Source organism: Cervus canadensis, chromosome 13, assembly GCF_019320065.1.
Source record: "Cervus canadensis isolate Bull #8, Minnesota chromosome 13, ASM1932006v1, whole genome shotgun sequence".
NCBI lineage: Eukaryota > Metazoa > Chordata > Mammalia > Artiodactyla > Cervidae > Cervus > Cervus canadensis.
This window is the reverse complement of record NC_057398.1, coordinates 23,520,951-23,539,075: the sequence shown is the minus strand read 5'-3', so window position 1 is coordinate 23,539,075 and position 18,125 is coordinate 23,520,951. Positions and strand designations below refer to the sequence as shown.

Below are 18,125 nucleotides of genomic sequence, written 5' to 3'. Positions count from 1 at the left end.
ATGATCTTTGAGCATCCCTGAAGGCTGGGGTGTGGAGGGGAGATTTCTCCCTAAGAAGCTGATCAGGCAGCTTGAGGGAGCTCCTCGCATTCAGGAAGAGCTCCAGGTGATGCGGGCACTGAGGAAGCCGCCCACCAGGGTGTTGGTGGGGCTGGGTCACTGGGAAGGTTCTGGTGTGCGCTGGGTGTGTGGGAGGGTGGGACTGTCACACGTGGGCTTTATGCTGCATCTGAGCTCCACACAATCCACCTGCAGCATGAACTTCTCTGAAGCCACAGAGGGAGAACAGTTATTGATTGATTGGGATTCTGGGCTCTCGTTGGGTGGTCACACAGTTTCCCTGGAATTCTATGAGGAATGCCAGCCGTTGTGGCATTGCTTTCTCCCTTTTCCTTCTGCTCTCTTCTGGAGCAGATGTTTGTGGAGAATGAAATAGCCAGAAGCACCAGTTGGGAAATGAAGAATTAAACTCATCATGTGGATATGCAGTATCTGATAGAGTAGATGAGTTTTGTGGTTTGCTTGGTTCAAAAATCCCATCAGTGACCTTGGAGTCAGTGGTTGATCTCCTCTCCCACTTGGTGAGATAAGTGGATGATAAGTAGGACTGCTCCTGCTTGAGAGAGAAGAAATCAGTGGGGGTAGATTCATCCCATGATTACCCACCCCCACCCCCACTCCCTCCCAGAGGGCATGGTTTCCATGCTCAGAAGCATGACTGTGCCAAAGACATAATGGGTTGAGAAAACAAGCCTGCCATAAGAGATGGTATAGGGAAGACCCCCGCACCCCCACCCCATTATCACAGGAGGAAAAGGCCAAGACACATTTGGGGGACTGAAAGTCTCAGATGCAAACAGTGGGTGCTCACACACACAGGGTGATTGGTTACCAGAATTCCATTCCTTGTTCTTAGGACTTGACAAGCTACACAACCTCACCATGGGCACGCCCACCCGCTATGAGGTGAGAGTGGACTTACAGACTGCCAACGAATCTGCCTATGCCGTGTACGACTCCTTCCAGGTGGCCTCCAGCAAGGAGCGGTACAGGCTCACAGTCGGGAAATACAGAGGCACAGCAGGTAAGACAAAATGTGTCTTTCCTGCTGGGGTCTCCTGCCTGGTGCATCTTGAGGATGGGTCGGCCACCTGCCGTGGACCTGGGGGATGGAATATTGTTTCACGAAGGTGAATTGTCCTCAGTGAACAGTTGAGGCCCCGCTCCCTGTAGGGGGTAAAACAGAATCGTCAAAGCAATCTTTGACCATCATAAAATCAGGACTTCTCTATGTTACACACTGATCCTCCACCAGTAAAATCCTTCCTCTTCTACTGCCCCAGATCAGGCTGTTGTACATTAGCTGATGAACCTACAATCCGAGAGATTTCATGGTGTCTGCTCACCTCTCATTCGGCTTCAGTAGTGTGGCTGCCACTCTTTCACAGCAGTGCCTGTGTGTGTGTGTGTTATTTAAATTTATTGTGGTACTTTGCCATAAATAAAGACAGAAGAATGGAAGTGCTGATTCACACAATAAGAAGAATCAGTCTCATTAACTCCACACAACTATGGCAACACAGAAATTAATAGTTCAGCTGAAAGGAGGGGAACGGTAGCCTCAATTAGCGTCTCACTGGATTTAAGCCAGTTGGTGGTGTGTTAAGTCTTGAAAGGAAAAGAACAAAATTAAGCAGCTGATGAAATACTGGAATTATGACACTGAACATTTTCTTTAAGATGCAAGGCGTGGTTTTTGTTTTAATATTATACTTTAAACCTGTATTTATCATCTTTAAACCCTAGCAAGTAAGTCTAGTGTTTGACTTAGCGTGTTTTTGACTTTGTTGGGGCTATGTAGGAATGTGTGTGTGTGTGATAGTTGCTCAGTCGTTTCCAACTCTTTGGGACCCCAGTGACTGCGTCACACCAGGCTCCCTGTCCTTTACTACCTCCCAGAGTTTGCTCAAACTCATGTCTATTGAGTTGATGATGCCATCCAACCATCTCATCCTCTGTTGTCCCCTTCTCCTCCTGCCCTCAGTCTTTCCCAGCATCAGGGTCTTTTCCAATGAGTCGGCTTTTCGCATCAAGTGGCCAAAGCTTCGGCTTCAGCATGAGTCCTTCCAGTGAATATTCAGGGTTGATATAAAAAACATGGAAGTCAGGCATAGAAAAAAGCCAGTTAAAATACAATTGGGAAACACAGATGGGCATTTAGTGGTTTCTAAGGATATTAATCGAATGAGAGGGATTTCAAGACACCCTTTCGTAGGAGTAAGTGCACTGGCTCCCACCCTCTTTCACCAACTGTAGCTGATCAGATTGCATTACAGCCAGAGGTGGAAAGGGTGTGCACACTGCAGTCTCTCTTAGACCTGTCAGTGAAAAACAAGAAAGACATGGAAGTTTTATTCCAGCCAACCTGAGGATTATAACCCGGGTGGCAGTCTTTCAGAAAATTCAGAGGACTGTCTCTCCTGTTAGAGGTCAGAGCCCAGTTAGATAAGTGTTTGAGATAGAGGGTTATAAGTCCGTCAAATGATGTATCATTGACAGTTTACACAGTCCAGATCCACACCACATACAAGGTATTGGATCACAGGTCATGATTCATGATGGCTCCTTGAGGATGTTAAGAGGGAGTATCATTTCCTAAAGAGGTCTGGTTAATACAGATGCATGGTACACACTAAGGGAGAAGGACAAGGTGCAAATGGGCCCTGTATCTTGCCAGAAAATATGAACTTTATTTCATCAGACCCCTCGGGCCTCCTCCTGTTCTATCTCAGCCCACATAGTTAAATATCTGGCCATCCCTTTTCTTCCCAATACCCTGTTCAGTCCTGACCACAGTGATCAGTCAGCCTTCCTTTCTCAGGCTGAAAAAGCCCAGTCTTCAGAGACTCCACTCGTGGCACCTTCTACAGGTAAGATATGGGATTGGGCTGGTTCCCTCCGGCACGTGGGCCCACACCTCTCCCTGAAACCCGCTGCCCTCATGGGCCTTCTGCTGGGGACCTCACTCAAGCCTACCCTCCCAGGCTACCTAGTCCCCCTCCCTCTAGTATTCAAATGTCCCTTCTCTGAGGTCTATCCTAATCCAGTAAATGACCTGATGCTAATGGGAAAATGAGTGAAAAGGAGTCAACATCTTTGTGAATTACTGTGATTCTCCTCCCGGGGACTATATTTGCATTTTAACTGTGATTAGGGGCTAATTCCCATTCTAAGGTTGTGCAGGCCAACAAGTGCTGGTCAGTGGAGGATGTATTTTTTAATAGGAAGCCTTGGGAGACTTGGAATTCATGCAGCATTTAGGCAGTGGTCTAATCTTCCCCTGTGTACTATCATTCTTACTCTTAAATTCTGAATTATGCTGGTGGGGTTAGTGGAGTTTGAGCTTTCCTTATATGTGCTGATTGGTCCCCAAGGAGGATTTTGAAATTTAGCAAGCTTCTGGCTACTTATGTCCTAGATGATGAGGTACTGTTCAGAGGACATGGCATTCAGATAGAAAGCGAACATTTTGATATCTCCAGGCATGGGCCTGCTCTCCGCAGCTTTTAACCCTGTTGTCACTCTTTTTGGAACTAGAGATGTACAGCTCTGGTGGATAAGGAAGGTTTTAGATTCTTTTCCTACTCAGACTGTCCAGGCGGGCCCTCAACTTTTGCTTCTACTGAAGTCAAATCAAGAAGCTGCAAAATAGAGATAGAGACACAGATGTAGAGAACAGATATATGGACACCAAAGCGGGGGGGAGATTGGACTGGGATGAACTGGGAGATTGGAATGGACATATTCACACTGTTGATACTATGTATAAAATAAATAACTAAGGAAAGCCTGCTGTGGAGCTCAGGGAACCCTACTCAGATATATGTGTGTGTGGAGCCTATTCACTTTGCTATACAGGAGAAACTAACAACCTTATAAAGCAGCCATTGTGCTAAATCGGGCTTCCCAGGAGGCACTAGTGGTAAAGAGCCTGCCTGCCAGTGCAGGAGACATAAGAGACGCGGGTTCGATTCCTGGGTTGGGAAGATCCCCTGGAGAAGGAAATGGCAGCCCACTCCAGTATTCTTGCCTGGAGAATCCCATGGACGGAGGAGCCTGGCGGGCTACAGCCCACAGGGTCTCAAAGAGTTGACTTGACTGAAGCATATGTGTTGCTGATTCACTTTGCTGCTCAGTTGAAGCTAAAACAACATCGTAAAGCAGCTATACCCCAATAAAAATTAATGTAAAAAAGCCAGCACATTATTCCTCCTTAAGGGAAATTCCAGCAAGGTAATGCCAGGCCAATTGACTTTCTGATTCTTGGAGTGAGACAGGTAGGACATTGTGTGAGCTCTACCTTCAGGATGCTGCTGTTCATTAACTTGGAGATTATATTGAAAACATAAATAGGCAGACATTCAGGGTGGTGCAGAAGGATTTCTGCGGGCTAACTAGCCACTTGCAGCTGATTTCAGAGACTTAGAACTGCTCAAGAAGGGATGGTTCACCCCCTACGGACACTGAGAAATGTGACGAGGAACTCCACCAGCATTCAGTCGGCTGGGGCCAGGGTTGCCAAATACCCACAGTGAAAAATTGTTCCATCCCAAAGGCCAGTGCCTTCTTAGCTTTGAAGTGAATTTTTAAGTACTGGCACTTAAAGAAGGAAAGGATCGTTGAACACATGAACAAAAGGGAAAGCTGGAGGTGACACAAATCACACTTTCATGGGCCTGTTCTTGGTCTCAGAGTGGAAGAGGTTCAAGGTCCAGACACATGATCCTGTGCCTGTGTGTCATTCACAGGGGATGTGATGTTAACAGCTTCTTCTGGCCTGACATGGCTTAGCTGCCTGGCTCATCTTTCCTATCTCAGGAGGTACGAGCAGAGGGGAGTTGGTCCCAGAGTGATTTATATATGTATATATTTATATTTTAAATATTTTATTTTTATTTATTTTTGGCTGTACTGGATCTTCATTGCTGTGCATGGGCTTTCTCTAGTTGTGGCGCCTGGGGGCTACTCTTTAGTTGTGGTACACAGGCTTCTCATTGCGGTGGCTTCTCTCATTGTGGAGCATGGGCTCTAGGGCTTCAGGAGTTGCAGAGCATGGGTTCTGGATCATGGGCTCAGTAGTTGTGGCACACAGGCTTAGTTGCCCTGCAGCATGTGGGGGCTTTCCGGACCAAGGATCAAACCTGTGTCCCTTGCAATGGCAGGTGGATTCTTAACCACTGGACCCACTAGGGACCCCCTTCCCTCCCCTCAAGAGATATTTTGATGAGATGGGTGCTGACCAGTCAGCAGCCCCACCTGGGCTTGGGTTCAGACCTCTTACGGGCTTGCCACTGACTCTCCCACCCAAGGCCATTACACTAGAAGTGGGGCATTTGTCTCTCATCAATGTTTTCTCCTAAAACTTCCAGAGAGGGAGAGAGAGTATAACCACCATTGACTTTTCTGCTCTATTTTCCTTGAGGAGATAAGCTTAATACATCAGAACACTGTCTTGGGCAGGGCCTGATGACCAAAGAAAAGTTAGTTTTTGATTTATGAGAGTACTCGCTATCTACACTTGGAGCATTAGTGTGCCTTTGGTCTCTGAAGCCAGAAGGTAGATAATCCATCATGGATTGGAGGTGGGGGGAAGTCTCACACTCAGACCACAACCTGCTTCACCTTTCTTTATCCCAGCGCCCAAGGTTAGATAGCCACAAGGAGATCTTTAAGAAACAGCCTCTGCACAGGTGCTTAGAAAACAGCTCTTTGAACTTACTTGCAAGTTAGATAAACTGTGCTCATTAAAATTGTTACTAAGGGAGCCATTGTGTGGTATTTTGAACTGTAGGGAACTATCTGCAGAAAATCTAAGGAGATGAAGAAATGTCTGTGAATGAAGTGACAGTTTGCTCTTCTTTCACTGGAGAAAATTAATGGGGGAAGAGGTTTTGCTGGGTCTCAGAAAAGACTGTGATGAGGGGAATGATTGAAGGGAGGAAGAGAAGGGGACAACAGGATGAGATGGTTGGATGGCATCACCAACTCAATGGACATGAGTTTGAGCAAGCTCCGGGAGATGGTGAAGGACAGGGAAGCCTGATGTGCTGCAGTCCATGTGCTCACAAAGTGATGGACACAACTCAGTGACTGGACAACAACAAAGGTGGACATGAGGGCTCCCCGGGTGGCCCACTGAATCCACCTACCAGAGCAAGAGACATGGGTTTGATCCCTGGGTTGGGAGGATCCCCTGGGGAAGGAAATGGCAGCCCATTCCAATACTCTTGCCTGGAGAATCCCATGGACAGAGGAGCCTGGCCGGCTACATATTGTCCATGGGGTTGCAAAAGAGTTGGACACGACTTAGCGACTAAACAACAACAACAAGGTGGACATGAAAGGGCCACCGTCTGAGCTCCCAAATGAGAAAGACAAACTGAGACCTTCCCTTTCCACCATGTTTTGTCAACTCTTTATGTATCTATCCCCAGCTACCCGCAACTAAGGGCAAGGACCACTGCTTGCATTCCCAGAGCCTGGGCCATGGCAGGTGTACCTGATGTTTCCTGAATGAATGAATGAATGAATGAGGTTGCAGGACAAAAGTTCTCAAGCTTCAGCTGGCATCTGAAGGGCTTGTCAAAGCACAGACTGCAGGGTACCACCCTGGAGTTTCTGGTTCTGTAGGACTGGGGTGGGCCTGAGAACGTGCATTTCTAACAAGTTCCCAGGTGATGCAGATGCTGCTGGCCCAGGGACCGAACTTTGAGAACCACTGTTATAGATAGTCAGAGATAGCTCATTCTTGTTGGCATAATCAAAGCCTGCTATTGAAACAAGCAAACCGCAGGTGAATTGGTGGCTCAGAAAGAACGCCGGGCTTGGGGTCTGAGGTTGGAACTTTGAGTCCTGGCTCTGCTGCCAGTGGACTGAGAGACTGTGGCAAGTCCCTAGAACAAACTCTGTGAGTTTCCTTCCTCATGGGACTAAGAGCTGCCTGACCCACCCTGTAGGCTTGTCAGGGGCATCAGATGAGAATGCACATGTGGAGGTGATCCGTAACTCGGAGATCAGATTACATGGAAGTATTGTTATCATAGGAACAGACTTGATTAAGCTTGGGATTTATATGAGCCCTTATTGCCGTTTATGAGCTGAATTAAAAAGTAAACTTGTAAAAGGATGACAAATGTGATGGGGAAATAGTAGAACACAAGTCAAGTAATTAAGGCAGGTTTCTAGACAGTTTGTAATGAGCACTTAATTGTATCTGTGTGCCCAGAAGGGCTCTCGAAGTTCAGGTGTGTGTGTGTTAAGTGGGCGCATGGGAGGATTAAGAAGGAGACTGTTCCTCAGGAGTGGGATTGAGCTGGCCTTCGAGGAGTGCTGAGGACTTGGACTGATGAAGGGTAGAGAGAAGCAGGTAAGCAGAGGCATGGATGATGGACTCGTCCCCCCTACACATTCAGCGCCTTTGGGGACAGACAGCAGGCTATGAGGTTGTACAGAAGATACAGCCAAGATACAAGCCTGCAAAGCCAGGAGGAGTAATTCACTCCACTTGGGAGGAAGTAGATCTGAAATGATGAAAAAGGATACTTATTAAGCTTCGGAAGAACTGGGAAGCCTGTTGTGTTGACACAGGCCTGGAGAGGTGAGAAGAGCCCAGGGTGGCAGACGTGGGGGACAAGGGTATATTGGAGTGATCTGCAGAAGGAAGGGCTGGATCATGGTGGGGGGCGGGGGCAACAGGATTTTCAAAGGTGACTCAGGAGTGCCCAGTCTGGACCAATGTGGGGGATGCTGAAGCAGAGACAGTGGCGTGGGACGGGGGTCAGTTGTGTGAGGTTGGTCTGGTACTATGAGGAATGTCGAGGAGTTCGGTTTTAGATGTTTGGATATTTTACTGTGAAGCCGCTAAGTGGAATACTATTCAAGTTATTGGAAAAACAGGCCTGAAGTTTGGGTGACAAGCGAGGAAAGAGAACCTGTTCATTCGTATCGTGTGCTCATCTTGGCGATTTTGAGAAAGGCGTGACTCTTTGTGGCATAACCAACTGCACCCCTGGCATTTTCGTGCCCGGAGGTTTTCCTCCCGAGTAATCTCTCAGGCCAGAGGAGGATCCCACCCACTTCTGTCACCTCTGCCCGCAGGGGACGCGCTCAGTTACCACAACGGATGGAAGTTTACAACCTTTGACCGAGACAACGACATCGCCCTCAGCAACTGTGCCCTGACGCATCACGGCGGCTGGTGGTACAAGAACTGCCACTTGGCCAACCCCAATGGCAGATACGGGGAGACCAAGCATAGTGAGGTGGGTGGCAGGTGAACATCTTTTTTGTCCCAGTGAAAGTGTTAGTCGCTCAGTCGTGTCTGACTCTTTGCAACCCCCGGGGGCCCACCAGGCTCCTCTGTCCATGAAATTCTCCAGGTAAGAACACTGGAGTGGGTTGCTATTTCCTTCTCCAGGGGATCTTCCTAACCCAGGGATCAAACCCGCATCTCTTTCGTCTCCTGCATTGGCAGGCAGGTTCCTTACCACTAGCTCCACCCATATTGTGTTCCCGGAGTGACACCCTCCAGCTGGTGTGGCTGCCCCTCTCCTTCTGAGGCCAACAGTCAGGGCAGTAGGGCTCCTTCTCCAGGCTCCGTGGCCTGGGTCCTCTCTGCCCATCTGCAGCAGCCTGCCCCTCTCTACATTCCCACCAGTGCTGCGGCCTTCCTCAGTGTAGGGAGGACTCAGGCCGCCCACTGCTTAACAGGGATGGTATGCGTCACACATCATCCTACTTTACAGATTCACATGTGGACACTCTCTTCATCAGCCTGAACTGCTGTAAGAGAAGAATAGAGACAGGGTGGCTTAAATAGCAGGCATTCATTTCTCATGGTTCTGGGGGATGGAAGTCCAGGTTCCCAGCAGATTCAGTTTCTGATGGGAGGTCTTTCTGGCTTGTGGATGGCCGCCTTTTCACTATGTCCTCACTCAGCAGAGGCAGAGCCCGCTTGCCTGCTCCCTTGCAAGATCTGGTCTGTCCTTCTCTTGGAAGAGCACTGATCCTACCATGGGTGATGTCATCTAACCCTAATTACCTCCCGAAGCCTCCACTTGTGAATACCATCACATTGGTGGTTAGGGCTTCAATGTATACATTTTTGGGTGTTGGGAGGGGCACAAACATTTTATCCATAACAGACACATCAGAATTCTATCCAGTTGTTCTTCCAGTTAAAAGTGAAAATTCTAAGTGTTAGTCGCTCGGTTGTGTCTGACTCTTCACGATCCCAGGCTCCTCTGTCCATGGAATCCTCCGTGCAAGAATACTAGAGGGGGTAGCCATTCCCTTCGCCCAGGGGATCTTCCCGACCCAGGAGTTGAACCCGGATCTCCTGCATTGCAGGTGGATTCTTTACCATCTGAGTCACCGGGGAAGTCCTTCCAGTTACACCAGAGCTATTTTTCTCTGTCCTTTGATCATGGGGCACAGTTTTCTGCTTTAGGTAAGACTCATAGGGTCGCATAGAGTCGAAAATGACTGAACTGACTTAGCATACACACACACCCTTGGATCCACTTCATCCTAGAGCCACCCAAAGTCTGCTCAGAGCGTTGTGCTAAACCAGTTTCTCCACTTCAGGAGTGTGAACACAGGCTCGTCACCCCTCCCTTGCTCTAAAACTTTCATACCAGTGATTTCTCGAACTCTCATGCCCCGAGAACATCATCTTGACTCCTCGCCAGCTACTAGGCATCTCCTGTTTGCTCCCTCACAGCTTCTTGAAAATTGCATCTTTGTTCCTACTCATCATTAATTCATCCCACTCTATGAAATTTCCCCTCCTTGGGTTTCTAATTTCCTACCCTGGGTCTTGATCCTAGCCTTCAGGAAGCCACCTCTCCCCAGAACTCACCTTATAGCAAAATGACTATAAATATTAATACATCTAAAGTCCAGGTATATTCTGATTCTGTTGGTCCTAACCAGGCAGTAGGGACTCCCCATCCTTACATTATTTTTCAAAGGGAAGAAGAAATTTGCACTCAGGGGAGCCAAGGAGGGTGGGCCCATGAATCCTGGAGGCTGCATGTGGACTGACTCAGGGAAGCTGTGATCAGAGATCAGATATTTGAAATAAGCAGCCAATGTGCCCTAAACCATCCCCATATTTGCTAATAAAAGACATTCATCTGGTTAATGTGCTTTTCACAGTCTGCACAGCATTTAGCTTCTTGTTTATTATTTACCTCAGAAATTAAAATACATAAAATTGGTCACTTGGGCTCTTTATTGGCCAGGTTGCAAGGTTATTAAGTGAATTAAATATTATTGTGCTCACCAGTCAAAAGTCATAAAGCGAAATTTAGTTTTCAGCAGGCTATTCGTTACCCCAGAGCTAATATCTGTACAGTGTAAATTGAAAATGATTTTACACAATTGGCCAATTAATGTGTTTATTTTTGTCTTTAATTTTTTGTAAAGGAAAAGAGTGAGGCAAATCACTGTGAATTTAATCACTGCTGACCAGGTTGACCCTGTGTTGTCTTTGCAGCTACTCTGGCTTCACCCGCCTGCTGGGCTCACACCCCCATCCTCCAACCCCAGGGGGCTTCCCAGTCCTCAGCCTGTTTAACCTCAGCTGCCCAGCAGAGGGCACACACTCCCAGATTCCTCTCTCGCTTCCTTTATAAGTACCCCAGTCTCCTTTTCTGTCCCTTGTGCAGAGAGGTGTGGGCTTCACAGGTGGCACAGCAGTAAAGAACCCACCTGCCAATGCAGGAGGCTTGGGTTCGATCCATGGGTTGGGAAGATCCCCTGGAGATGGAGATGGCAACCCACTCCAGTATCCTTGCCTGGGAAACCCTGTGGAGAGAGGAGCCTGGTGGACTGCAGTCCATGGGGTTGTGAGAGAGTTGGACATGACTGAGCGACTAAACAACCGCAAAGTAGGGAGGGAGTGGTTTCTCTGGTAGAGAAGCACTCTGTGGTGAGGTAACCCACTCCCCTCTCCCGAGTGCCTCTTCTTGATGTTGGCTTGCTTGTTCATTGGCTTATTTCTTTATTTAACATAGGGGGTGAACTGGGAGCCATGGAAGGGACATGAATTCTCCATTCCTTTTGTGGAGTTGAAGATCCGACCTCACGGCTACAGCGGGGAGCATGTTCTGGGCAGAAAGAAACGAATGCTGGGAGAAAATTCAAGAACGTTCTAACGGCCCATTTGTGCACGTATGGCACAAGAGGAGACCAGCCCAGGGTTGGGGCCATCTGTGTAAGCGTGGGGTGGGGTGGGTAGTGATGACTGACTAACGGAGGTTTGAAGAAGGCTCATGGCCCCTGGCTTCTGAGATGGCTGGATAACCTGCAGGACAAAGCATGTCAGCCAGCTCTCAGCCATGCAGCTTACTTCCCTATCACCTGCATTTTGCCCACGTATATCGGGGCCTGAAAATCCATACAAAAGTAGCTGCACAGTGTGTATGGGAGAGACAGGACTGAAGCTGCAAGGTTTACTGTTCTAGCTTCAGTAACAAATATATGGGGTTGGGGGAAAAAAAAGTGAAGAATCATCTAGTACTTCACTAATTGGAAATCTCAAAATTGGTGTACGTATATATATATATATATGTATACACACATAGTTCTATTAATACAAATCTTCTGTCTAAAAAGAGGTACCAAAGAGGGGTTTCTCTTTGATGACAAGGGGCTGATAGTAGCCTGAAACTTACCTTCCATTACCACTGGATTTTGGGGGGAAAAGGCATAAATCTTCCCCTTTTTAAAAAATTGTTGATGTTATTCAAGGGAACTAGAAGAGACAAAGAGAGAGTCGAATATTGCTAAGTTCTGACTGGTATCTGGCATGCTGGAAACTCCAGCTTCCATATTACTGCTATTTTGAAGTGCCCCCTACCAGCCATCTGCATAATCACTTTTGTAGATCTGCATATGTTGTGAATAAATTCTCACTTATTTCAACCTTGAATAGTTTGACTCTCTTGGTAATTGGATCCTCCCAAAGACTCTTCTTTGTCACTCCTTCATAACATCAAGTCCTCAGCCTCCTCCCCTCTCCCCTACCACCTATTCTGTTGGACCCCTGGGTTTTCTGAAAGTGCTCAGTACCAGATGCTTATTGTCTGAATGGACACTTGGCAAGGTCAGATCCTTTTGTCTTATTTTCCTATCACTTTGGAAGGTTTTTCTGTAGCAAAGTCAGTAACCATTGAAAAAAGTCAAATTCCTATTCAAGAAAAAAAAAAAAAATAAACCACTGATTAAAAAAAATCTGCTGTGTGTTATTTTCCCCACGTAAGTGCACTTGAATTCTAAATTTAACCTAAGTGCAAGCAAAGGTACAATTTGAGCGTTATAATGGAATTTGGTTGGCTGTGACCTCTTACTGTTGTGATGGTAAATAATGGTATTTGGAAGCAGGAGAAGTGAGTGAGTGAGGAGGAAGACAAATGCCCTACAAGCTGCAATCCTCCTTCAGGATTGGGAGTCCTTTATTACCTCGGGTTCTCCAGGTTTTAACCTCTGGCCAAACGCCAAGCCATCCTTTTGGAATAGTGTTTGTCAACGTTTAAAATTTTCAGCATCCCCTTGGCTCCATTTACACATGCACTGAGCAATGCCCTGGTAACTGCTCAGTCTGATAAAGGGCAGTCTGGATGAAGTACTGTGTAGGTGTTGGGGCTGAGGGTTTAAAAACAAGCTTGCACCTTGTTCATTGATTCAAGGAGACTTCAAGGCTCTGCCTGCTTACCAGGCAGTGTGAGGTGAGCTCACAGAGGTGAGCGAGCCCGTTCTTGCCCTGCTGGAGTGTGTGTGCTGTCATGCATTCATTCCTTCATTCATTCAACAAATACTGATTAAGCCCTACTACATGCTGGTCTACTGTAAGTCCTGCTACTCCAGAAGTGAGCCAAATGCAAGATTCCTGTCCTTGTGCTGATATTCTGTTGGTTGAGGCTGATGATTAATAAACAACAGATATCCATACAATTCCCAGAAGTGATAAGTGCCATGAAAGAAAATTAAGGTAGGATCAAGAGATGGAGGTGGAGATTGGTGGCAATACTGGGGGACTCCACAAGCCTCTGTGAGGAGCAGATATTTGTAGAAACTGACTAGATGTCTTTAGCCTTGATCCAGCTTCCTTAGGGCCAGTTCAGTTCAGTTCAGTCGCTCAGTCATGTCCGACTCTTTGCGACCCCATGAACTGTAGCACGCCAGGCCTCCCTGTCCATCACCAACTCCTGGAGTCCACCCAAACCCATGTCCTTTGAGTCAGTGATGCCATCCAACCATCTCATCCTCTGTCATCTGCTTCTCCTCCGGCTCTCAATCTTTCCCAGCATCAGGGTCTTTTCAAATGAGTTAGCTCTTTGCATCAGGTGGCCAAAGTAGTGAAGTTTCAGCTTCAAAATCAGTCCTTCCAATAAACACCCAGGACTGATCTCCTTTAGGATGGACTGGTTGGATCTCCTTGCAGTCCAAGGGACTCTCAAGAGTCTTCTCCAACACCACACCTTAGGGCCAGAGCAGGAGCTAATTTCCTTGTCGGTTTTAAAGGTCCCTTTGCACAGCCTGTAAATTCCAAGGCCTCTCATCTCCTGTTTGCAGGTAGAGTCTCCACCTCGGTGACTCAGGACCCCTGTGCTCACCCCAGTGGGTGCAGCCTTTTTGGAAAAGGAAAGCCACCTCTGCAAATTGGATCAAACCCCAGGATGATTCACAGCGTGGGTGGAGTGCCTGGTGGGTGGTCTTCCCACATTGAATCAGGCTTCTCAGATGCTCCTGGGGAAGAGGACTGCTGGGCCCCCGCCTCTCTGACTCGGCAGCTCTGGGTTGGGGCTGCTGATGGACGGATGACTGTAGCTCTGGCAAAGGGGGCCACTCGCTGCTGGGCTATTTGCTCAGGAGGCATCTGACATGGTAGCCAGAGAACTTGTGGGAAACTGGTGCTGTTTCTTGCATTCTTTCACCTGTAGGGTTCTTGCTGCCCTGAAAGGACAAGGCAGAGAAAACCTCAGTTGACTCCTCAAGGATTCCACTGGGGCAGGGAAGGAAGTCGGTGGGGGTAGGGGCAGGGAGCTCATTTTCAAAGATGTTTGTCTGACTGAGGAGAACATTCCAGACCTAAACCTCTGTGCCTAACCTCATTTTAATGTGACCAACTCTGGGAGCTCCTGCTCTGGTAGCTGAATATAGGATAGGCCCCAGAATAGATTTCTGGGTAGACCTGCATTTTCGAGGGTCAGACACTTTTCTTAGAGTCAGATTATGAGCCATCAGCGTTTTGAAGCTTCAGGGACGATTCTTACTGGTTAGGACAAATCAAATAATCCTAAAGAAAATCAACCCTGAATATTCATTGGAAGGACTGATGCTGAAGATGAAACTGTAATACTTTGGCCACTTGATGCAAAGAGCTAACTCATTGGAAAAGACCCTGATGCTGGGCAAGATGGAAAGCAGGAGAAAGGGGTGACAGAGGATGAGATGGTTGGATGGCATCATCGACTCAGCGGACATGAGTTTGAACAAACTCCGGGAGATAGTGCAGGACAGGGAGCCTGGCGTGCTGCAATCCATGGGGTCGCAAAGACTTGGACACGACTGAGCAACTGAAGAATAGCAACAAACAAAAGCTGTCATAGAAGGGACAGGGCCATAGCCAGGCACCAGGGTAAAAGTGAGGACGGAGTATCACAAACAGTTGATAAAGTCTCTGAGCGGTTTCCTGTTCCATGGGAGATGCTAGCAAAGCCCTGAGTGATCAGCAGAACACAGACTCTGCCCGCAGGGTGGTGGGGACAGCTGTGGGGACACATAGTGGGCAGTGCGACGGAGAGAGTGCTGTGAGCAGAGCTGGGTGCCCCAGAAAGTGTTGCGGGTGTGGTGTCAGCATCGCATCTGGAAGAACAAATCTGGATTCGCCAGGGACAGGTGAAAGGCTGGGGGCAGGCAGGGCACCTCAGGACGAGGTTACCTGATGGCAAAAATGAGATCGGACGGAGTGTGGTGTGTTTCAGGGAGGAAGATGGTTTCTTGGTGGGGTGGGGAGCCATACTGGAGGGACGGGCAGGAACTCCTCTCAGCCATGCGAGCACGGTGGTCTCAGCTGGCACCGTGGTCCCAGCTGTCACTGATCATCAGAATCAGCTGGAGCTGTCACGTAACCAGGCCCTACTTCACCCCCAGAGATGCCGCTTCAATGGGTCTCAGCTGAGTCCTGCGCAGCTGTGCTTTCTAAAGCTTCAGGGGCTTCTAACATGCAAGGGGGCTGAGAACCACAGCTAAGATGAAAAAGTTTGGGAGGGGCAGTGGAGAACACTGAGGGTGTTTAAACCTTGGAGGGACACTTGTAGTGAGACTTGTATTTTGGAAGCATCAGTCTGGTGACAGCATAGAGAATGGAAGGAGGCGTGGAAGGAAGTTGGGGGCGTTAGGGAAGTTGGAGAATGGAAGGAGGCGTGGAAGGAAGTAGAGAGTCACAGACAGTGAAGGGTTATTGCAATAGGCGATGGGTATGGGCTTCCTACGGGGCTCAGTGGTAAAGAATCTGCCTTCAATGCAGGAGACATAAGAGATGCAGTTTCAATCCCTGGGTTGAGAAGATTCCCTGGAAAAGGGCATGGCAACCCACTCCAGTATTCTTGCCTGGAGAATCCCCATGGACAGAGGAGCCTGGTGGGTTATAGTCCATGGAGTAGCAAAGAGTTGGACATGACTGAAGCGACTAAGCGTGCAGGCACTGACTTCCTTGGCTTGAGGCAGAAATGGTGGGAAACAGAAGAGCACAGATCAGTAATATTGATAGAAGGAAGGATTAACAGGATCTGAGGGGGATGGGTGGTAAATGAGGAGAGGGCTCCTTTCATGGCAGAGTTTAAAACTGGTTGTTCTTGACAGTAGCTTCCTCTGGGAAGAGGGGCCCAACGTTTATGTTTGTCACATGAAGGCCAGAGTTCTGTTTTGGGGAATTCCCTGGCAGTCCAGTGCTTAGGGCTCTGTGCTTCATTGCTGAGGACCTGGGTTCAATCCTTGGTTGATTCCACAAGCTGTGTGACCAAAAATTAAAAAAAAAATCTGCTTTTTAACTTGGAATTCTCAGGGATTCAAGGATCATTAAAGCTGAAAACGCTGAAGGAACTAGGGAGAAAGAAAGAAAGAAGACAAGGTATTATGATCAAAGGGATGCCCTGAAGGAAAAGACCAGGTGTGTTGTGTGAAGAGAGGGAGGCTGTGGACAGGTGGAGTGTCCCGGGTGGGGGTACAGCATGGCAGTGAAAAAGCAAGTATAAATAATGAAATGCTCTCGGCTAGCCATTTACAGGAGAAAGTCTTCCGCTAAAAATATTTCCAGGTCATACTCTTAAGCCCTTCACCCGGGCAGCGAAGAGGTTCCGGAGGTTTCTGTCAATAAAGAGTGCGGATCAATCAATACGTTTGGAGCCCGCGGCCCGGCTCAGGGGCTCGCTGTTCCCGGCCAGGCCAGCAGATGGCAGTGTGGTCCTACCGGGAACCTCTAGCCTCAACTTGGCGCCTTTCCTCTCCTACAGCGAGGGAAGTTCTGGGGGTCCTCACGTTTCTTCCTTCCCGGGTAAATTCATCTGGAGAGTCAGCCTGTGGGGTACGACTCACCTTCCAGCCATCGCTTGGTGGTTGCGCAGCCAGTGTTGCCGCACAAAACAGGTAATTGAGTAACTGTAATCCACTGCCACCCCCTTTTTCGTCTTAGCCGCGGTTCTCAGCCCCAGTTGCATGTTAGAAGCCCCTGGAGCCCTTTTGAAGAGATTGCCTGGTGAGCTCGGGACTGTCTCCCCCAACCTGGTCTACTGGGCTGGTGGTCCGGCAAGGGGATGGGGGGCGCCCCGGAAGGGGTTTTAGGCTGTTCCTAAAGCACAGCTGATCCACTTCCCAATAGGCCTTGTGTTCGTTTCTACGGGGGAAATGGGAAATGGGTTGAGATCTGATTCCAATGGTATACAAAGGTTCTCAGGTTAGCCCAGAAAAGCCTGTTCATTCTATAATACAGATTGCAGTGCACTTTAAATGACCGAAGTAGAAAACAAAGGTATTGTAGTATTGCAATTTAAATTTAAAAAGGAAAAAAAAAAAATGGAATGAAACAATTACTTATTTTGGCAACTGAAGAAAATTAGTTTTGATGAGAGAAGGATAAGGAGGCCAGTGAGGCTGGCTGTGTGTTCTGTGCTGGTCTCAACCTATCAATAACCAATGTTTTGGTTGGACTGGCTTTTGTGATTCTTATCTTAAAACACCCTTCAGCAATAACTATTAGGAAACTTTGAAAAAATAAAGGTTTATTTCTTACAAGACCTGGCAATTACACTTCATGCCTGGGGCTGCATAGTGAGGTTGTGGGGGAGAGAGAAAACAGCTCAAGAGAGAGAGTGAGCTTAGGGTTCTGCTTTTATTGGGGTCCATGGTGGGGGCCTAAGATTTTGAGGGATCAGTCTTTCCTGGTGAATTTAAAGTGCAGGAAAAGAAAAAAAAAAAAAGTGGCCCAAGTAGTTGATTACTGAAATCACCCAGGATCTCTGAAACAAAGGTGCCACGGTGAGGGGAGGCGGCCGAGGTCTTCATCTAGTTGTGTGTGTTTGCAGTGGGTTTATCCCGCATAGTGGTCTTTGAAGTGGGTGCTTCTGCAATCCAAGGTTAAGTCAGGCACTTGGATTAAAAAAAAAAAAAATACAGAACTCTCAGGGTTCACACTGCACGGTGGACCACCTGAAGGAGACTCTTTGCAACCCCATGGACTGTAGCCTACCAGGCTCCTCTGTCCGTGGGGTTCTTCAGGCAAGAATGCTGCTGCTGCTGCTACTGCTAAGTCGCTTCAGTCGTGTCCGACTCTGTGCGACCCCAGAGACAGCAGCCCACCAGGCTCCTCTGTCCCTGGGATTCTCCAGGCAAGAACACTGGAGTGGGTTGCCATTTCCTTCTCCAAGGCAAGAATACTACAGAGTGTCTAAAGACGTGTGGGCAGAGCCCTTTATTGGAGTCGTTATTGGAGTCGTTATTGGAGTTTTTGACCTCTAGGGGGTGCTGTTGCTAGTTAACAGTCTCAGGAGCCCGGATCAGTG

At 48.0% G+C, this 18,125-nt stretch overlaps 1 protein-coding gene across 5 annotated transcripts in view; it reads left to right on the top strand.

Annotated features, from left to right (window-relative positions):
• Positions 1–12,261, top strand: part of TNN (tenascin N) — an 80,588-nt gene extending 68,327 nt beyond the window's left edge. For all 5 annotated transcript variants that reach the window (XM_043486162.1, XM_043486164.1, XM_043486161.1 and 2 more), the window contains 3 exons: positions 917–1,084; positions 8,158–8,321; positions 11,079–12,261. In XM_043486162.1, the coding sequence (XP_043342097.1) occupies positions 917–1,084; positions 8,158–8,321; positions 11,079–11,219 (473 nt within the window). In that variant the 3' untranslated portion in view covers positions 11,220–12,261. The remainder of the gene's footprint in view (positions 1–916; positions 1,085–8,157; positions 8,322–11,078) is intronic.
• The last annotated feature ends 5,864 nt before the right edge of the window (positions 12,262–18,125 follow it).